Source organism: Psammomys obesus, unplaced genomic scaffold, assembly GCF_907164565.1.
Source record: "Psammomys obesus unplaced genomic scaffold, mPsaObe1.curated_primary_1811, whole genome shotgun sequence".
Lineage (NCBI taxonomy): Eukaryota > Metazoa > Chordata > Mammalia > Rodentia > Muridae > Psammomys > Psammomys obesus.
Window position 1 is genome coordinate 287,081 of NW_026596036.1, and position 17,468 is coordinate 304,548.

Consider the following 17,468-nt stretch of genomic DNA (forward strand, 5'->3'; position numbering starts at 1 on the left):
CTTTTAGAATTCTTACCATGTCTTAATTCCTTTAGCATCTCCTCTTGAAGCTGAAGTAAGAAGTTGTAATTTTCTTGAACTTCCTGAGTAGGATCAACCATCAGAGTGCGAACAAGGTTGGAGCAGTAAGATTTAAAGCGAATGCCCATGGCACAAGTAATGGCCCCAAAATGCATATGGTTTTTATCACTAGAGACCAAAGAGAAAAAGCCTTTATCACCCAATCTAGCAAAGTATCACTGGTACACAATACCCACAAATCACTGCTTGTCCTTGATATAGCCCAAATTCTAATGGAATAAAGATGTAAACTGACCCTACCCCCCCAGAAAAAAACTCAAACATACCACTTACAGTTCTAAAGTAAAAATTAGTGACCAAAATTTTTAGAATAAGATTTCGGGAAGATATGAATACAAAAGTGGAAGACTAGAGCAATTTACTGGGTGTTAGGAAGCTACTTACGTTCTGGTCCTTCATGAACTGTGACTTACAATTTTGTCTCTCTGTGTGTGGGTATTTGTGTTTGGTAATGTTGAGGCTCAAATTTTAGGCTTTTGGACATCCTAACCAGTGCTCTATTTCTGAGTTAAGAGCTGCAGCCACTCCCCTTTACAGTATGTATTAAAAGGTGGAAGCAGTGGCACACGCCTGTAATCCCAGCACTTGGGGAGGCAGATTTCTGTGAGTTCAAGGCCAGCCTGGTCTACTAATCGAGTCCAGGACAGCCAAGGCTACCCAGGTAAATCCTGTCTAAAAAAACCAAAACCAAGACCAAAAAAAAAAAAAAAAAAAGCGCCAACGTATGAAGTAACAAAATATACATATACACAGAAAGACTATAGGCAAAGCAGATTAGTTATTCTATCTCTTTTGATCTTTTGAAAATGTCAAAAGGAAAAACAGGTTAAAATACTCTGGTCATTCTATTATGAAGTTTTCACACTTACCTCACTACACTGAATTTGAGATTATAGTTGCCACCACTCTGAATAATAGGAGGGTAACACATTTCCACAGTAGAAGGGTCTGCTCCGGCTAGGTATTTTTTCTCTTCAATGGCCTTTTCCACAGACTCAGCCAATTTGCTATGCCGAACTTTCTAGAATACACAGAAATATAGTAACACTAACTAGAGGGTAGTATACAGAAGTGTATGATGTTTAATGTGTCACCCAAAGGCACACTGAGATATCTGTGGTGTCTGTGACAGATAGTATATTGATATACAGAAGAAATGTGGAGCTTACATGGAATTCATAGCTCTCCAGTGTTCTTAAATAAGCATCAATAAACTACAGCACATGTTTACTTATTTTGAAGGAGAGAAGAATGGCAGTTACCAACTTCAAAAGCAGTAAAAACAAAACAAAAACTGAAAATGTGTTATAAGCCAAACAGGACTCAATCCTGCTTCATCAACACGGTAAAAAGAGACCCCCTTTTTCATTACCTCATCTGCATCCACTATCTCCATGACTCTTTCCTTGAAGAATTTGTTGAAAACCTCAGAGGTGATGCTGGCTGCTTTCTTCATCAGGTTGAGCTCCCCATCCTCTTTCACAGCAATGGTGTATGCCACAACAGCACTGATATCTACCTGCAGACATAGTGATGACTAATGCAAACACAGCTGCCAAGCTTACCTTGAGAAGCCCCAGTATTGCTACTCAGAATGCTCAGTCTCTTCCTGAACTGAATAAACATTTAAAACATCTTAGAACAAGTATTCTATGAGACATTAAGCCAATATACTACTTGAAACATAAATTTATCTCTCTAGAGGTAATTGTAATGCTGAAGGGAGATAGGCAGAAAGGCAGGAAAAAGAGGACCCCAAAGAGATTCAGCTATCTACTATGAGTTATCTAAGGTGGCTGATGTACTTTTGAATGCCTTATTTTGTGAATGAAGAGTAACTGGAATCCTTTTTAGCCAAAGGACATAGAAAACAGAAATGTGAATGAGCACAGGTTTCCTTAAATGAAAATCCTCTGCTGTGAGAAAAGCCCTCCCTACCTCTGTTTCCCTTTCAATGTGCAGCTTCCCGCGGAACCCTTACTTTGTCAAAGCCCTCCTTGTTGAGACAGTCACTCCAGCTCTTCATGAATTCTCCAGGGAACTTGTCTTTGCTGAACACTCCAATTTTCTTGCCATTCTTGCTTTCTTTAATGGCTTCAATCATTTTGTCAAAGCTGCTCTTATTACTTTCATTCTATCAATGCCACAAGAAAGCAGATGTCAATTCAAGAATTAAACTTCTATTTTCTATCTAGCCAATAAGCAGAGAGTAATAATCTAAGCCATGGAAAGGATGAGTTCTCTGGGCCCCACCTATTTCCTCAGGACAGATTATCACATACTGAATGCTGATATTTTCTTTGGGTATTTTGACAAGACTATTCTTTTGCTTTAAGGAAAGACTGAAAACTCAAAATACTCACAGAAAATTCTGAGAACTAAGTACATCTAAGTTCTCTTAAGGATTTTTAGTTTATGAGGTCTTACTATTATTGCAACGGAAACAAATAACACCCTCAAAAAATGGTTAATCAAGTCAGTAGTGCTTGTCAGAGGCCACAGCCCAGCCCACTGCCATGACGCTATTGGTCTTGGAGCTCTTCTTTTCCTACTTAACTGACGACACAACTCTGTAATTACAGCTACAACTTGTCTATTTTCTTTCTTTTCCTTTTTTAACACAGGCTTTTTCTCTTATGTCACCCTGGCTGGGTTGGTACTCACTATGCAGACTAGGCTGTCCTTGAACTCAAGAGATCTGTCTGCTCCTATCTAAGGGCTGAGATTAAAAGCGTGTTTTACCATGCCTGGCCATCTTTTCTCATGCACTCTAAAAGCCCCCAAAGCACTTGGGCTGAACACTTAACATTTATTGATTCTAACCTTCTCTCTGATGAGCAGTGTTATGGCAGGGGCTCCATTTGCATTCTCATTGCCTTTAGTATTGGCAATCTGTTTCAAAAATTCCACTTTTTTTTTGCTGGCCATGAAGATGATTTTGTCATCACAGAAGACCATGATTGTATCAGTTAGTTCATAACCAAAGAGCCATGTCTATGGAAAAACAACAGCGACAAAAGTTATAAGTAAACGAATTTATGTAAACACCTGGGTTAACTTTACGATCTGGGATGGAGCAGCTCTGATGTGGGTACAAAGAAAACAACCTGAATCAGGGGTTGAATGATAGGTGTTGAATAGTATGTGTGTGTAGTGTGACACATGATTCCATCTGATTTTATATGCTTATAATATTTCATAAATAAAACATCAAAATTGTAAGGTTTGTATTTCATTTACTTTTCCCTGGTAATGAATGAAAGAGAGGCAAGGGAGAGTGCTTGCTTATGGGAGTTACCTATAAAGTAGTGAGAACCTTAGACATAGGTGACAGGACTGAGTAAATGACTATGCTGGAGACAAGTACAGAGCCTCCCATACACAAGGCACACTACTGAGCTATGCACTAGACCAGGAACTGAATGCTGTAAAGCCACTTACTTACCTGTAAGGCAGTTGACTTGGCATAAACAATTTCTTCATCAACACCCACAGATACAACAATGGCATCAATACTGGCATATTCGTCTTCTCCTTTCTGAAAAGAGAGGGTAATTTACTTACTTACTTTCCTTGCATATGTATGCATGAAGGCCATAGCAGGGTATGGGATATTTCTATTACTCTTTGCCTTACTGCTTTAAAACAGGGTCTCACTGATCAGAAATTTCCTCTTTGACTAGGTTGGCCAGATGGCAAGGGAGCTCTTGGAATCCATCTGCTTGAGGTGAGGATAAAGGCACATGCCTTTATGATGACCTCTTTATGTGGGTACTGGGGACCTGAACTCAGGTCCTAACACCTGCAGAAAAAGTGCATCTTCCTAGCGCCTTATTATTTTTTACACACTAGTAACAGAAATATAGTAGTATCTGCCCAGGGCATAATTTTTCCTAATACTAATCTGACATGCATACCTGCTTAGTAACAACACAGCTATTATTTACCTCTTTTTTAAAAACTCAGCTCTGAGATAACAATCACATACAATAAAAGCCACTTATTTTCAGTACAGTGCCATCTTAACATTCACATATGCAATCATCACTACCATTAAACCTCAGAATACCTTCATTAACTCCAAAAGAAACCTTTTATTAATTAGCAATTATTTTCACTTCTCTTTGCTTCCTCTCCAGCTTTTGGCAATTAGTAATCTGTTTCTAATGACCTGCCTACTCTGGACATTTCATATAGCTCTAGTATTCAGCATTTGTGTGTGATTTCTTTCATTTAACAGACATGCTTTCAAGGTCCATCTGTGTTCTGGTATTATCAATATTTCACTGGGCATGTGTGCAAGCCAGAGGTCACGATGTTAGCTGTCTTCAACTGCTCTCAACCTAGTTTATTTTAGAGACATGGTCTCTCTCACAAAGTTCCTGACCTGGAACTTTGTAGTCAGGAACTTTGAAGGCAAAGCTGGTCTCAAACTTTTACAGAGATCCTACTTTTCTGCTGCCCAACTGTGCAACCTTATTCTTTGAGCCCTGGCCTCTCTTAACCTGGAGTTCACTAATTCAGGTAGGCTGGCAAACGGTGCTCCAGGGACGTCTATCTAAACTCATTTCCAGAACTGGGATACAGACACAGATGGATGCTTTTACCTGGATGCTAAGAATCTGAATTTAGGTTCTCACACTTCCACAGAAAGCACTCTCCCTTGAGAACAGAGACATCTTCCTTGTCCCTTGGCACATCACTTTTACAGTTAAATATTTCATTATGTGGATATACATTTTATTAAACCAATCATTTAGGTTATTCCTGCTTTAAAATTTTTATTTATTGTGTGTGACAAGTACAGGCTGGAGTATACACGGGATGCATGTGGAACCAGGAGGACAGCTTTCAGGATCGGTCCACCGTTTGACTCAGGGGTTGACCTCAGTTCTCCAGGCAGCAAGAGCCTTTACTTGCTGAGCCATCCTGAAAACTGTTTCCACTGTGACCTATTATGAATAATGAAACCATGACCATTTGTGTACAAGGCTTTGTTTGTACAGTTATTGTGGGTAAACGTTTAGGAGAGGAATTGCTTGTTCATATGATAACTCTACCTCTAACCTTCTGAGGAACCACCAGAGAGCTTTCCAGTAACTATGCTATTTTATGTTTTTCACTAGACTGTTTAAAGGTTTGCTCTTGAAGCATGGGGCCTGGGGATGGAACTCAGGCCATCAAGCTTATCTGTGATTGCACCTTTAACTACTGAGCCTCCTCTTTGGCCCACACATCTTTCTGTTAAGTATAAATTATTTTGTTAAGTATCTTACTGCTGTTGATTTGATTTTCACTGATAGCTAATGATGTTTATCTTTTAATTGTACCTTTTTTGGGGAGAAAGGCCTATTTAGAGCATTATACAATTTATTATGTTATTAAATTACAAAGGTTTTAGTAATTTTTTTTTCTTATGTGTATGAGTGTTTTGCTTGCATGCACATATGGGTACAATTTGTGTGCTAGATGCCCCCAAGTTGTCTCTGACTCTACACATGCACTATGGCACACACACCATCTTCCCTCCACAAGAAAATAAAAGTATTTAAAATTTTAAAGTTTTACTGCTTAGTTTTGGTTCTTGCACTTACATGTGATTTACTCTGAAATGTTTTATTTTATTTTTAATTTTATTACATTATTTTATGAGTATGTGTTATGACTGAATAAATATATGTGCATACACCAGGTGCCCATGGAAGGCATGAAGAGGGCATCAGAGCCCCAGGAATTCGAGTTACAGGTTGTTGGGAGCTGCTAAGTAATGTGAAGAATTGGATCTGGGTCTTCTGCAAGAGCAGCCTGTTCTCTTAACTACACAGCCATCTTTCTAGCCCCTTACTCTGAAATAATCTTTACGTATGGTATTTGGAAAAGTCCAACTTAACTCTTTGCATGTGTACATTCAGTTGCTGGAGAGACTTCCTCACTGAACTGTGCTGACTCCCTTGTCCAATACATCATACTGTTAGCTTTGTAGTTTGACACCAAGATGCAGGAGTCTTCTGACTACTAACCACTCTTGGACGTTCCACGCTAAGAAAAGAATGGCAATTATGGCTTCCCCACAGAGCTGTTAACCTCTTTTTTTTTTTTTTTTTACATCTTTCTAAAATATATAACAGGTGTTCTGACTGACATCCCACCATGTTGCAGGGCTCCAGAGCATATTCCTTCTGTTTTGGTACCTATTATCTGACTTCTCTTTATACTTATCCTTCTGCCTTTCTGAACCAAAAATTACCACCATTCATCATTCAGGTGGACTTTTAAGCCTCCACATGAAAGAACATGCAGTATGTTATCTATATATGGCTTATTTCTCTTACCATGTTAATTCAAATAATTCTCAGTCAGAATTTAATTCTTTTCTTTTAAAAAAACATTTAGATTACTTTGGAGCTGGTTACAGGCAGGTGTAAGCTGCCTGGCTTGTGGGTGTTGGAAAACAAACTTAAGTTCTCTGAAACAGTAGTAAGCAGTCTTAATCACTGGGACATCTCTCTAACCCCTTTATTTTCTTTTAAAGAGATGTTGATGCTGTGTAGCTCAAGCCAGACATGAACTTACTATCTTCCTGCCTCTAGCAACTGAGTGCTGTAGGTGTGTACTGCCATACCCAGCTTATTCTTTGTGCTTGGGTAATATTACTTGTGTGTGTATGTACCATACTATTTGTATGCAGTCATCCCTTGATAGACAAGTAATTTGACTGCATAGCTTGGCTGTTGTGAACAGTACTGCAACAAATACAAGTGCAGATATTTCCATGAAATGCAGCCTTAATTTCCTTTAAACATAAACCTACAGGAAGGATAGCAGCATCATATGGGAGATCTTTAACCTTTGAGGAACCTTGATACCGTTCTGCATAATGGCCACATTAATTAACATTCTTACCAACAGTATCTGAGACTTCCTTTCCCTCCCCCTTTTTGTTGACATGCTGCATTTTTGATATGAACATCCTAGTTGGAACAGGGTTTCAATGTTCATTTTCCTGATGACTAACAAAATGTTAAAAATCTAATAAAGCCACACACACTAAGTTTAAGATATAAATGGGGAGAGATAGCTTAGTAAAATCCTTGCTACACAAGCATGAGGGCCCATGTTTGAATCCCAGGACCTACATCAAAAGCTAGGTGGATTCCTTGGACCTGGTCTAATATGTTCCAGGGTAGACGAGAAAGCCTGTCTCAAAAACCAAAGTAGACAACACCCGAGGAATCACATACAAGAGTAGCCTCTGGCCTCACACATGTGTGTAACACACACACTCTTAAGACTTTTGCAGAGACAAGAATAACAGAATGTCAGGCATTATTATTCAGCTACCATTTTCTTCTTGTTAACAAACCATAGTTCTTAGTAGAGGTAAGGAAGACAAAGTCTTTAGAAAGCTTTACAGGAGTTTCTGGTTTTTAGCCAGAAGACTTAAGAGTATCTAACAAGCCTTAGCAGATTGGATATTAATATTAGTGACTTATTTCCTTTAGAGACAAGGTTTCACTATGTAGCTAAGACTGGCCTTTTAATCTCATGAGCCTCTACCTCAGCATCCTGAGTAATTTCTTTCAGCAATTCTAAGTAAGGGTATTAAGTTGTTGGTGTGTGTTCTGTATTCTGTATTTCTCAACAGTATGTGTACTGGGGAAACACTCCTAAGACCAGACCACTTTTGGGTTTTAAACCATAACCCCACTTAATTGTGACCTAAGTTTTCTGCACTCTTCAGTCCTTATCTTCTGAAGTGTTATCCTGATAATTACAAGATTTAATGTGCTTTTAGTAGTGTGCCACCATTGCCCGGCTCTGAAATTGACCTTAACTAAAACTCAGTGCAAATCAGAATGCTAATGTTATATCAAGATCAGCCATTATGCTGGGTGGTGAAAAATCTTTAATCCCAGCACTTAGAAGCCAGAGGCAGATGGATTGCTGTGAGTTTGAAGCCAGCATGGTCTACAGAGAGTTCTAGAACAGCCATGGCTACACAAAGAAACCCTGTTTTGAAACAAACAAACACCCCCAAACCAAAAAAAAAAAAAAGAATGAAACACCAAAAAATATTAGTGTATATTAATATTAGGTCTTTATAATGTTTTATGGAATGATTGAGGAACTTTTTGTTTGTTTTCTCTATGCAGCCTGGAATGTCCTGGACTCTGTAGACCAGGCTGGCCTCAAGCTCAGAGATCTGCCTGCCTCTCCAGTACTGGGATTAAAGGTGTGTGCCACTATGCCCAGATTCCCATTTTTCTTTTAATTTTGGTCACATAAGAAAAGCATATGCTTGATCTGGTCCCTAACACTTGCTACAATTTGTTGGCACTTACATTACTTTTATTTTTGACAAGTGAAATACTTTTTTGCTGATACACAGTATTACTTAAAACTAATGTAAAGTGTTTACTAGTTTTCCCAGAATAACAGCAGTAAATGACTAAGCAAGCAGTACTAACTGACTGACAAGCACACTTACTGGGAAGAGATGCTAAGAGGTCTCAGAGTCCCAGGAGACAGAGAGAAATGGGGTCTATAGTAAGAGCAGGGCTGTAGAGTCAGATACATCTCTGATTCTCAGAAGCCCTGATCTAATCATTTTGCAAAAATAATTTAATTTTTTTTTTTTAGAAACCACCTGTTGAAGCTTTAAATGTGCTTGGAAATGCTCAACTCAGATAATAGACTGTATAGAAGAAATATTCTAAATTACTAGGAAAATTCTGATATAATTTTGAAAATTCTGCATAATTCTAGACAATACTTGTTAACAAGTTATACGAGAAGCCAAGGTAAGAAATACTCAACTTTGAACATTCTTATGGAATCCAGAAAAAACCAAAACTCTTAAACACTGACATTTGGTGGATCCTATGGAATAATCCTAACCCATTTAACCTTTCCAGATGAGAGGTCCCCTCATGCAACTTTCAGTCCCTTAAAGGCCCCTACCGATATGCCGAAGACAGGGTTTCTTGCTGTAGCCTTGGCTGTCCTGGAACTCAAACAGATCCACCTGCCTCTGCCTCCTGAGTGCTGGGATTAAGGGTGTCCACCACCACTGTCAGGCTTAATGCCTTATTTTTTTAATGTGGAGAACAGACTCTAAGGCTTTTTTTTTTTTTTTTTTTTTTACTTTGAAACAAGGTGTCACTATGTAGCCCATGTGGCTCATAACCCCCCACCCCACCCTCAGCTTCCCAAGTGCTGGATTACAGGTATGCACAAACATGCTTGGCTTTCATTTGATTTCTCTAAAACTTGAGAGATGTCAAACATGCCTACAGGAAGCAAACAAGACAGAGAGCTGAAAATCTGTCAGTAAAAGCTTCTGAAAGAGAAACAAGTGATAAAAAATGAGCACTAGTTGATGTTATTGTTGTACAAACATCATGGTATATTTTCCCAAAGTGAGGGTTATGTACAAGTCAAATACTGAACACAGTTGCTCTAACTAAGTGTGCTGGTGCTGGAGAGATACTTCAGTTAAGAGCAGTGGTTGCTTTTTGTGAGGACAAGGTTCAGTTCTCAGCATCCACAACTCACAACTGTCCGTAATGCCAGTTCTGGGGGAGCCAATGTTCTTTTCTGATCTCTTCAGGCACTAGGCATACACATGGCACACAGACAAATATGTATGCAAAACACCTACACAAATATGGCCTGGAATCACAGGTGTGGGCTATCATGCTTGGCTACAGGGAGGTTTTATTTTATTTTTTAAATGTTGGGTATTTTGCTTGTTTCTATATCTGTGCACAATGCTTGTGCCTGGTATCCATGAAGGACAGAAGAGGGCATTGGATCCCTTGGAACTTGACTCAGTTCACTGAGAGTAGTCATGTGGATGTCAGGAATCCAAACTGGGTCCTATGAAAGAACAGCCAATGTTGAGCCATCTTTCTAGGCAACATTTAAAAATAAGTACAAAAGTTGGGTGGGGTAGCTCATTCGCATTTAACTCTAGCACTCTGGGATATGGAGGCAGGAGGACGGCTGTTGAGTTCCCAGGAGTCCCTGTATTAAAAACAAAACAAAACCAAAAACAAGGCCACCAAAACAATGCTAAAAACCATAGTACAACAAATATACAAACAGTATCTTTTACTAAACAAAACTGCAGAACCAGCAGCACATATGGATTTATTTATTTAGTTTTTTTGAGATGGAACTTTGTGTATCCCTGGCTGTCCTGGAACTCACTCTGTAGACCAGGCAGGCCTCAAACTCACAGAGATCCACCTGCCTCTGATCCTGAGCTCTGGGATTAAATGTGTGTTCCACCATCATCTGGATATTTATTTTTGTTATTTTATATAAAACATATTTTTATTATTACCACAAACATGTAAAGTTATGTAAGCACTGTGCTACAGCACAACAAAAGCTACAATGTCACTGAGTAACAGGACCTTCAGCTGCACTATCCTCTGTGTCCAGCACTGACAACTGTTATGAGCACAGTAGTCTGTAGTGAACACAGGAGGTATGAATAAGGACAAGAGCTGCTAGAAAGAAACAACACAAGGAGAAAGCAACTCAATGAAAGATGAAATAGAAGACAAATAAAAAGTAAAATGAAAAGATAAAATACCGGGCTAGGGTGATAGTTCATTGGGAAAGAGCACTGGTTGCTTTTCAGAAGACCTAGATTCAATTCCCAGCACACACATGGCAGCTAACAACTCTAACTCCAGGATCTGACAACCTCACAGACATACACACAGGGAAAATATCAATACACATAAAATAAAAACAAATTTAAAAAGATAAAATAGCAGTTTTAACATAAATATATAAAATTACTAGACAGGGATGTGAGGCAATAAAGTAGTAACTGCAAATGAAACTCAAGTTTCAGGATCACAGGGTGTGGATTTGATATGCAAAGGGTCTACACATCAATGCAGAGGAAAAGGGGACCTGTTCGACACATACTATTATGAAAGTTCAAACAAGAAGAGAGAGTTTTAAAGTTTAGAAACAGAATACCATACTTTTCAAAAATAATACTGAAAGCCTGATAAAATGGTACCTTCAAAATTCTGAGCAGAAAATTAAAAAAAAGAAAAAGTACATATATTAAAGATAAGATCACTATGCAGCCCCGGAACTCACAGAGATCTGCCTGCATTTGCCTCTTCTAGTGCTGGGATCAAAGGTGTATGTCACCATGCCTTGTTCAACCTAGGAATTTTATCTATCAATCCCCCCCACCCCGGATAGCACAGTCTAAGAATATACAAACAATACATCAAATATTATCAGATGTTAAAATTTGGACTTCAAACATTATTACCAACAATGTCATGCTTCCCAATGATCTCTCCAATATAAAACCATACCCACACTTCCGTGGCCATCAAAATATTCTGCATAGTTTCCTCAACAATTGAATTTTTTGAAGCTAACAACTTAAGCACTTTGGATTATTTTCTTCAGGCCCTGAATAGCTGTGGGGTTCTCAGCAGAGATTGGGGGAAAACCAGCTAATCCTTAGCATAATACCAAAGTATTACCAACCCAGGCTGGCCTGGAATAAGCCACAGCAGCACCCCAGGGCAAGGTCTTTACTGAAGATTTTCATTTCTGAATTTTATTGTATGCATATGTATGCCATGGTGCACATGCGAAGTGGTCAGAAAACAATCTGTGGAGTTGCTTCTCCTCTACCTTCGTGTGGCTTCTGGGGACTAAGTTCTGGTATAGCCACTCCTGCACAGGAGTGCCTCACTGAGCTGTCTTACTGGTCCAATAATTATACTGTGCATAGGGGGTACATGCGTGGAGACCAGAGGACAACTTTTCAGAGTTTATTCTCTTCTTCTATGGTAAAAGATCTGGGGATTGAATTCAGGTTGTCAGCCTTATTCAGGAATGCTCTTATCCACTGAGCCATTTTATTGGACCACTCAATTCTTTAATTAACCCAAAGTGGGTTGAAGAGATGGCTTAGCAAATAGGAGCAATGGCTGCTCTTCCAGGGAATGCAGCCCAATTCCCAGTAGCAATCTGATGGCTCACGATCATCTGTCCCTCCATTTCAGAAAATCTTACCTTCACTTCTGACCTCTGCATAAGCAGTATACAAAATATATGCAGAAACTCACATTTACACATAAAATAGAAATAAAATCTTTTAAAAATAACTCAAAACAAGGATAAATAAATACTACAAATCGAATGTTCCTTAAAAATCCCCATGCCAAAGGCTTGATCTCCCTTCCCTGACACTTTGGAAGGTAGGTCTAGTGGAAGCAAGCTAGATAAAGGGTGCCCTTCAAGGGGATACTGTAGATTTGATCCCTACTTCTTTCTTCATTTTCTGGGTGCCATGAGATAAGATGCCTCTTTGGTCATGTGTTCTGGCTCTGGCACACATTCACTTGTTGTGATGCCAAAAGTGGCTACGTGACAATGGACCAGAACCCTGGGAAACATGAGTCCCCAAATGAGCTTTTCCTTAAAAAGTCATATCAGATTTTTTTTTAGAGTGGTAGAATAATATAAATCTCATGTAAATCATATAATTACATCATATAAAATAATATTTAATATATGAAAGGTCTTAAGAAATTTATATCCTACCTACTCTGCTTTTAAAAACTTTTGGATAAAATGTTCTCAAAACAAAAACACGAACCAGAGTCATGTGGCTGGAGGACAGCTTAGTGGTTGTTGCACTTTCTGTGCTAATACTGCTCATGAAGGCATGGTAAACTGTTCCTAAAACTTGCCAGACTTTCTCCAAGAAATGTAGCAAGCACTGGCCCCACAAAGTGACACAGCAAAAGAAGGGCAAAGATTCTCTGCCTGCCCAGGGAACATGGTATTATGATGGAAGCAGAGTGGCTATGGTGAGCAGACTAAGTCTATTTTCCACTAAAAAAGGCTAAAACTACAAAGAAGATTGTGCTGAGAACTGAATGTGCTGAGCCCAAGTGCAGACCTAAGGGGAGGCTGGCCAGTAAGAGATGCAAGCATTCTGACCTGGGAGGGGACTAGAAAAAGACTATGTGACCCAGTTCTAAGCTGACTGTTATGAAGACAATAAAATCATGAGCCTTTAACTGGCCCAATTCCCCAAAAAGTGCTTGTTGCTCTTGCAGAGGATACAGGTTTGGTTCCTAGTACCCACACGGTAGCTCACAGCAGTCTGAAACTCCAGTTCTAGAGCATCTGATGCCTCTTTTTGGCCACCATGGGTACAGCACTGCATGCATTCAGTGGGCACATGAACAGACATACATGCATGCAAAACACTCATACACAAAAATAAAAACAAAAATTGGAGTTAAAAGATAGAGGCAATCAGGCATAAAAACATCCTATAATTCAAGAGGCTCAAAGAGCAACTTGGCTGAGGAATCAATATGAAAAGGAGGCATGGCTTAAAACAGTAAATAAATAAAACTGAAATTGAGAATTTTAGAAAAAGAGACTGATAAGAAACCTGTCGGTACCAGAAGTAGTGCTTTAATCACAGTGCTCTGGGCTGGGGAGGCAGGTGGACCTCTGGAAATTTAAGGCCAGAGACCCTAACAGAAAACAAAGAGAAAAATGGAGATAAATCAAAGTAACTTGCTGTTTGCTAAAAGTAATACAGGAACTTTCTACATTTCAAAAAAACTTCTGGAACTATGAGAATAACTGCTTACCCTTAAGAGAGAATTCAGAAAAAAGAAACAGCTATAATAAAAATCTCAGCAAAAGCCAGAAAGCAACACAAAAGAACTGATACTGCAAATTCTCACTGCAATGCACTTTCTTTTTGGGGCCACAGCTTCCCATTACCTCAAGCATGACAGCTGGCAAATAACTAAATGAACAAATGCACTGGATCAGTATTTCTTTTGTAAACAGGTGCAATTTTGGCAGTTCATGTAATTCTTCAAGACAAAAAGCATAAGGTTAGTCAAGGTCTGTTCTAAGACAATTCCCTAATCATTAGTAGAGATGCCTGAACACAGTGGCCCCTATGCCTCAAAACAGTCAGAAATTTAGGATTTTTGTTCAATCCCTCGATAAGCATAAGTTTAAATCAATTTAGTGGTTAAAAGCAATCATAACAATGAATAGGCTGGAAATCTCTGAACAGTTACCCCATAAGAGAAAAGCAGCAGGATGAACCAAAACCCACTTTCATGATCTATCACCACCGCCTAGGATTTCCTATAACAGAAACAAGATAGGTACTAAAAACCTCTTTTACTTTTTAGCAGTTTGAATGTTGAAAATAAGAAAGGTAGGACTGAAGCCGGCACCGTGCACACCTGTAATCCCAGCACTCAGGGAGGCAGAGGCAGGCGGATCTGTGAGTTCAAGGCCAACCTGGCCTACCAACAGGACAGCTAAGGCTACACACACACACACACACACACACACACACACACACACACACACACAGTCTTGAATCAGTCTCCCCCCCCCCCCCATAAGGTAGGACTGGACTAGAATCAAATGTCTTAAGAATTATGAAAAATGAGAAGGAGGAGAAAGGGAGGGATTAGGAGGGGAGGAGGGAGGGAACTACAGGGGGGATACAAAGTAAATAAAGTGTGATTAATAAAAAAAATTAAACAAAAAAGGTTGGAAACATAAAAAAAAAAAAAAAAAAACCAAACCTAAAAAAGTATTAAAGTATTCCCATTCTACCTTCCAAAAAAAAAAAAAGGAATTATGATGAGATGGCTCAGTAGATGAAGGTTCTTGCTATGCAAGCCTGGCAAACTGTGCTCAACACCCAGAACTCAAATAAAGGTATCCACATTTAAAGAGAAATGATTCTACAAAGTTGTCCTCTGACCTCTACATGTGAGGAATGGTACTCATACCCACACACTTTAAAAAAAGAAAGGTGATAAAATAGTAAGGTTTAGAGGCACTATGGTCTCCTGCTTGATTTTTCTCTTTCTCTCTCTTTCTTAAGCTTTGTGGTACTTACCTAGAACCTCACACATTAGGCAAGTATTTTCCTCCATTGAACTATATATACACCCCTCATCTCTGGTTGAGCCTATTTTCTCATCTCCAAAATGACACTCGAATCAGCCTTCTATATCCATGAGTTAATATGCAGATTCTACTCACTTTGGATTGAAAACATTTGAGGGGGGGAGGGGGGAGCACATCTATTCTGAACATCTCATTTTAAACCATTATTCTCTAGACAATAACCACATACACACACCACTGACCCTGTAGGAGATATTCTGATTGACTTAGTGCACATCATTTGCATAAATCTTACACAAATAACTCACCACTGAAAGACTTATGTACCATGCTCGAGGTGTGAGGGCTTCTTCAACAAAGCCCAGAGATACCAATACCAAACAATGACACTCAGACGAAGGCTTAATGTGTGAGGCATATCTACTCAAAAGTGTGCAATGCTGTGCTTGACTTAGGATATAAGTTATGAAAATTATAATTAAGAAATATGCTATCTGTAACAGCCTTAAAATGAAATAACTTGATGAACTCTGGGACTAGAGAAAACACCAAGAGTATACTTTGCTCAGGGGCTGGAGAGATGCTCAGTGATTAAGATCACAGGCTGCTCTTGCAGAGGACCAGAGTTCACACGGACCCACATGGCAGCTAATAACTTTCTGTAACTTCAGTTTCAGGGTATCCAACGCCCTCTTCTGGCCTTTGCAGGCAATATATACAAGGGGTGCACAAACATACACGAAGGCAAAACAACCGTAAGTATTAAAAAAACAAAACCCAAAAAAACCCCAAAACACAACAAAACCTTTAAAAAAGTGTATTATTTCAGGGTTGATGGTGGAAACAGAGGGTTTCTGATTATCAGCATACCATATCACGATGCAATGACCATTAGAAAATATTTTCTAGATTTTCTTTATAGCTGAATGACACTTGCTTAATAAACCACGAGGTGGCAGGACCAATCCTTAGTACCAGAAATTTATTTTGAATCAAATTATTTTGCGATAGAGACCATAAAGTCATCTAAAAACATTAGCCAATAAAAAAAAAATAATGTTCAGCACTTATCTAGTATGGCTTTTAGTAAAATGTGCCAGAGAATCTTTTTATTTTCAGTAGGTAGTGCACCTTGCTTAAAAGACACAGGCATTTTTCATATGAGAGGCAGGTAAACAACCAACTTTCAGTAGAGGGTCAATTTTATTTACTTAGCCACGAGTTGACTGATAATAGTCTAACTATGAAGTACAGGCCCGAAACTAGCTATTTTCCTGCCTTATTTCGAAATTCATGGGATTATAGGCACGAGCTCAGACTGCAAAGGATCTATCAGTAAGACAGTTCACAAAACTGAAACCGGAGTTGATATTTTATCAGGGCATTTTCGGGTTCCTTTTTACCGGTTATATTTACTCCCACTCACAAGGTTCAGAGCCCAGACTTATGCTAGACTGTTCAGACAGCAACATAGTATGCAATCAAGCAAACATTTGTTAACAAGTTACTAGCAAAAAAAAAAAACAACCAAAAAACAAACAAAAAAAAAAACTGCACAAGTTTTTAATTATGAGCGATTATAAAACAGGAAACCTGCCCCATCTTTGAAGAAGCCCTGGAACTTGCACAGCCCTTTCCTCAACACGTGCCCAGGTACGCTGCCGACATGGGAAAGCAGGTTTGAGGCGTCCTATCAGTTTTATTCTTATTACGAGAGCCCGCAGTTTTTCGGAGCTGGGTCTATTACCCACGCAGGGCCTAACGTGGAGCGGCGGAGCGCGGGAGCACCATTTCTCAACTCCAGCGGAGGCCCGCAAGTGGAGAGCGCCAAGAGCTCCGGGCACGTCTTCCGCGCCCCTCCTTCCCGCAATGGTAATTGTGGCGGGACCTGGGCGGGCCGGTGTGGCTGCGGGGCGGGCCGGGCGCGTGCAGAGCCCGCAGGCGCGCCGGGCGGGACGCTGCCGGGGCAGGCGGCAGCGCGGCGGAGCCCGAGATTCCTGGCCGAGGGAAAAGGGCGCCGGGAAGCAGGCTATTATGGGATGTGGGGCTCCCGGGGGCGCCGGCCTCCTTACCCGCCAGTTACTGTACAGTCTCTTAACTCGCCGGTAGTACGCGTCTTTGTCCAGAGTCACAGCCATAGCCCCGGACGCCGCTTCCCGTCGGGCTCCGAGAATCACGCGAGGTCCCAGCTCCGCGACCCGCGCTCGGCCCGGAATCCCGCACTCTCTGTGACCCGGAAGTACCGACCGCACGCTGTCCTCTTCCGCTTCCGGGTCCCTAAAACGTCGAAGACTTAAACAACAACAACAAAAAAGCAGAACTCGCTCGGTAGGGTAGAAGAGCAACAGAGAGGGACGCAAAAGTGAAATAGTCAACAGAACGGTTCGCCGGGTTTGGAATCTCTCTCCGCCGCCAGGGGCTAC

At 40.1% G+C, this 17,468-nt stretch overlaps 1 protein-coding gene across 1 annotated transcript in view; it reads right to left on the minus strand.

Annotated features, from left to right (window-relative positions):
• Supt16h (SPT16 homolog, facilitates chromatin remodeling subunit) overlaps positions 1 to 17,424 on the minus strand; it is a 39,008-nt gene extending 21,584 nt beyond the window's left edge. Inside the window, exons 1-7 of the mRNA XM_055621667.1 lie at positions 17,118 to 17,424; positions 3,527 to 3,619; positions 2,905 to 3,075; positions 2,063 to 2,215; positions 1,454 to 1,600; positions 951 to 1,102; positions 17 to 189 (exon numbers count right to left, since the gene is read on the minus strand). Of these exons, the coding sequence (XP_055477642.1) occupies positions 17 to 189; positions 951 to 1,102; positions 1,454 to 1,600; positions 2,063 to 2,215; positions 2,905 to 3,075; positions 3,527 to 3,619; positions 17,118 to 17,183 (955 nt within the window). The 5' untranslated portion in view covers positions 17,184 to 17,424. The remainder of the gene's footprint in view (positions 1 to 16; positions 190 to 950; positions 1,103 to 1,453; positions 1,601 to 2,062; positions 2,216 to 2,904; positions 3,076 to 3,526; positions 3,620 to 17,117) is intronic.
• Positions 17,425 to 17,468: the final 44 nt, after the last annotated feature.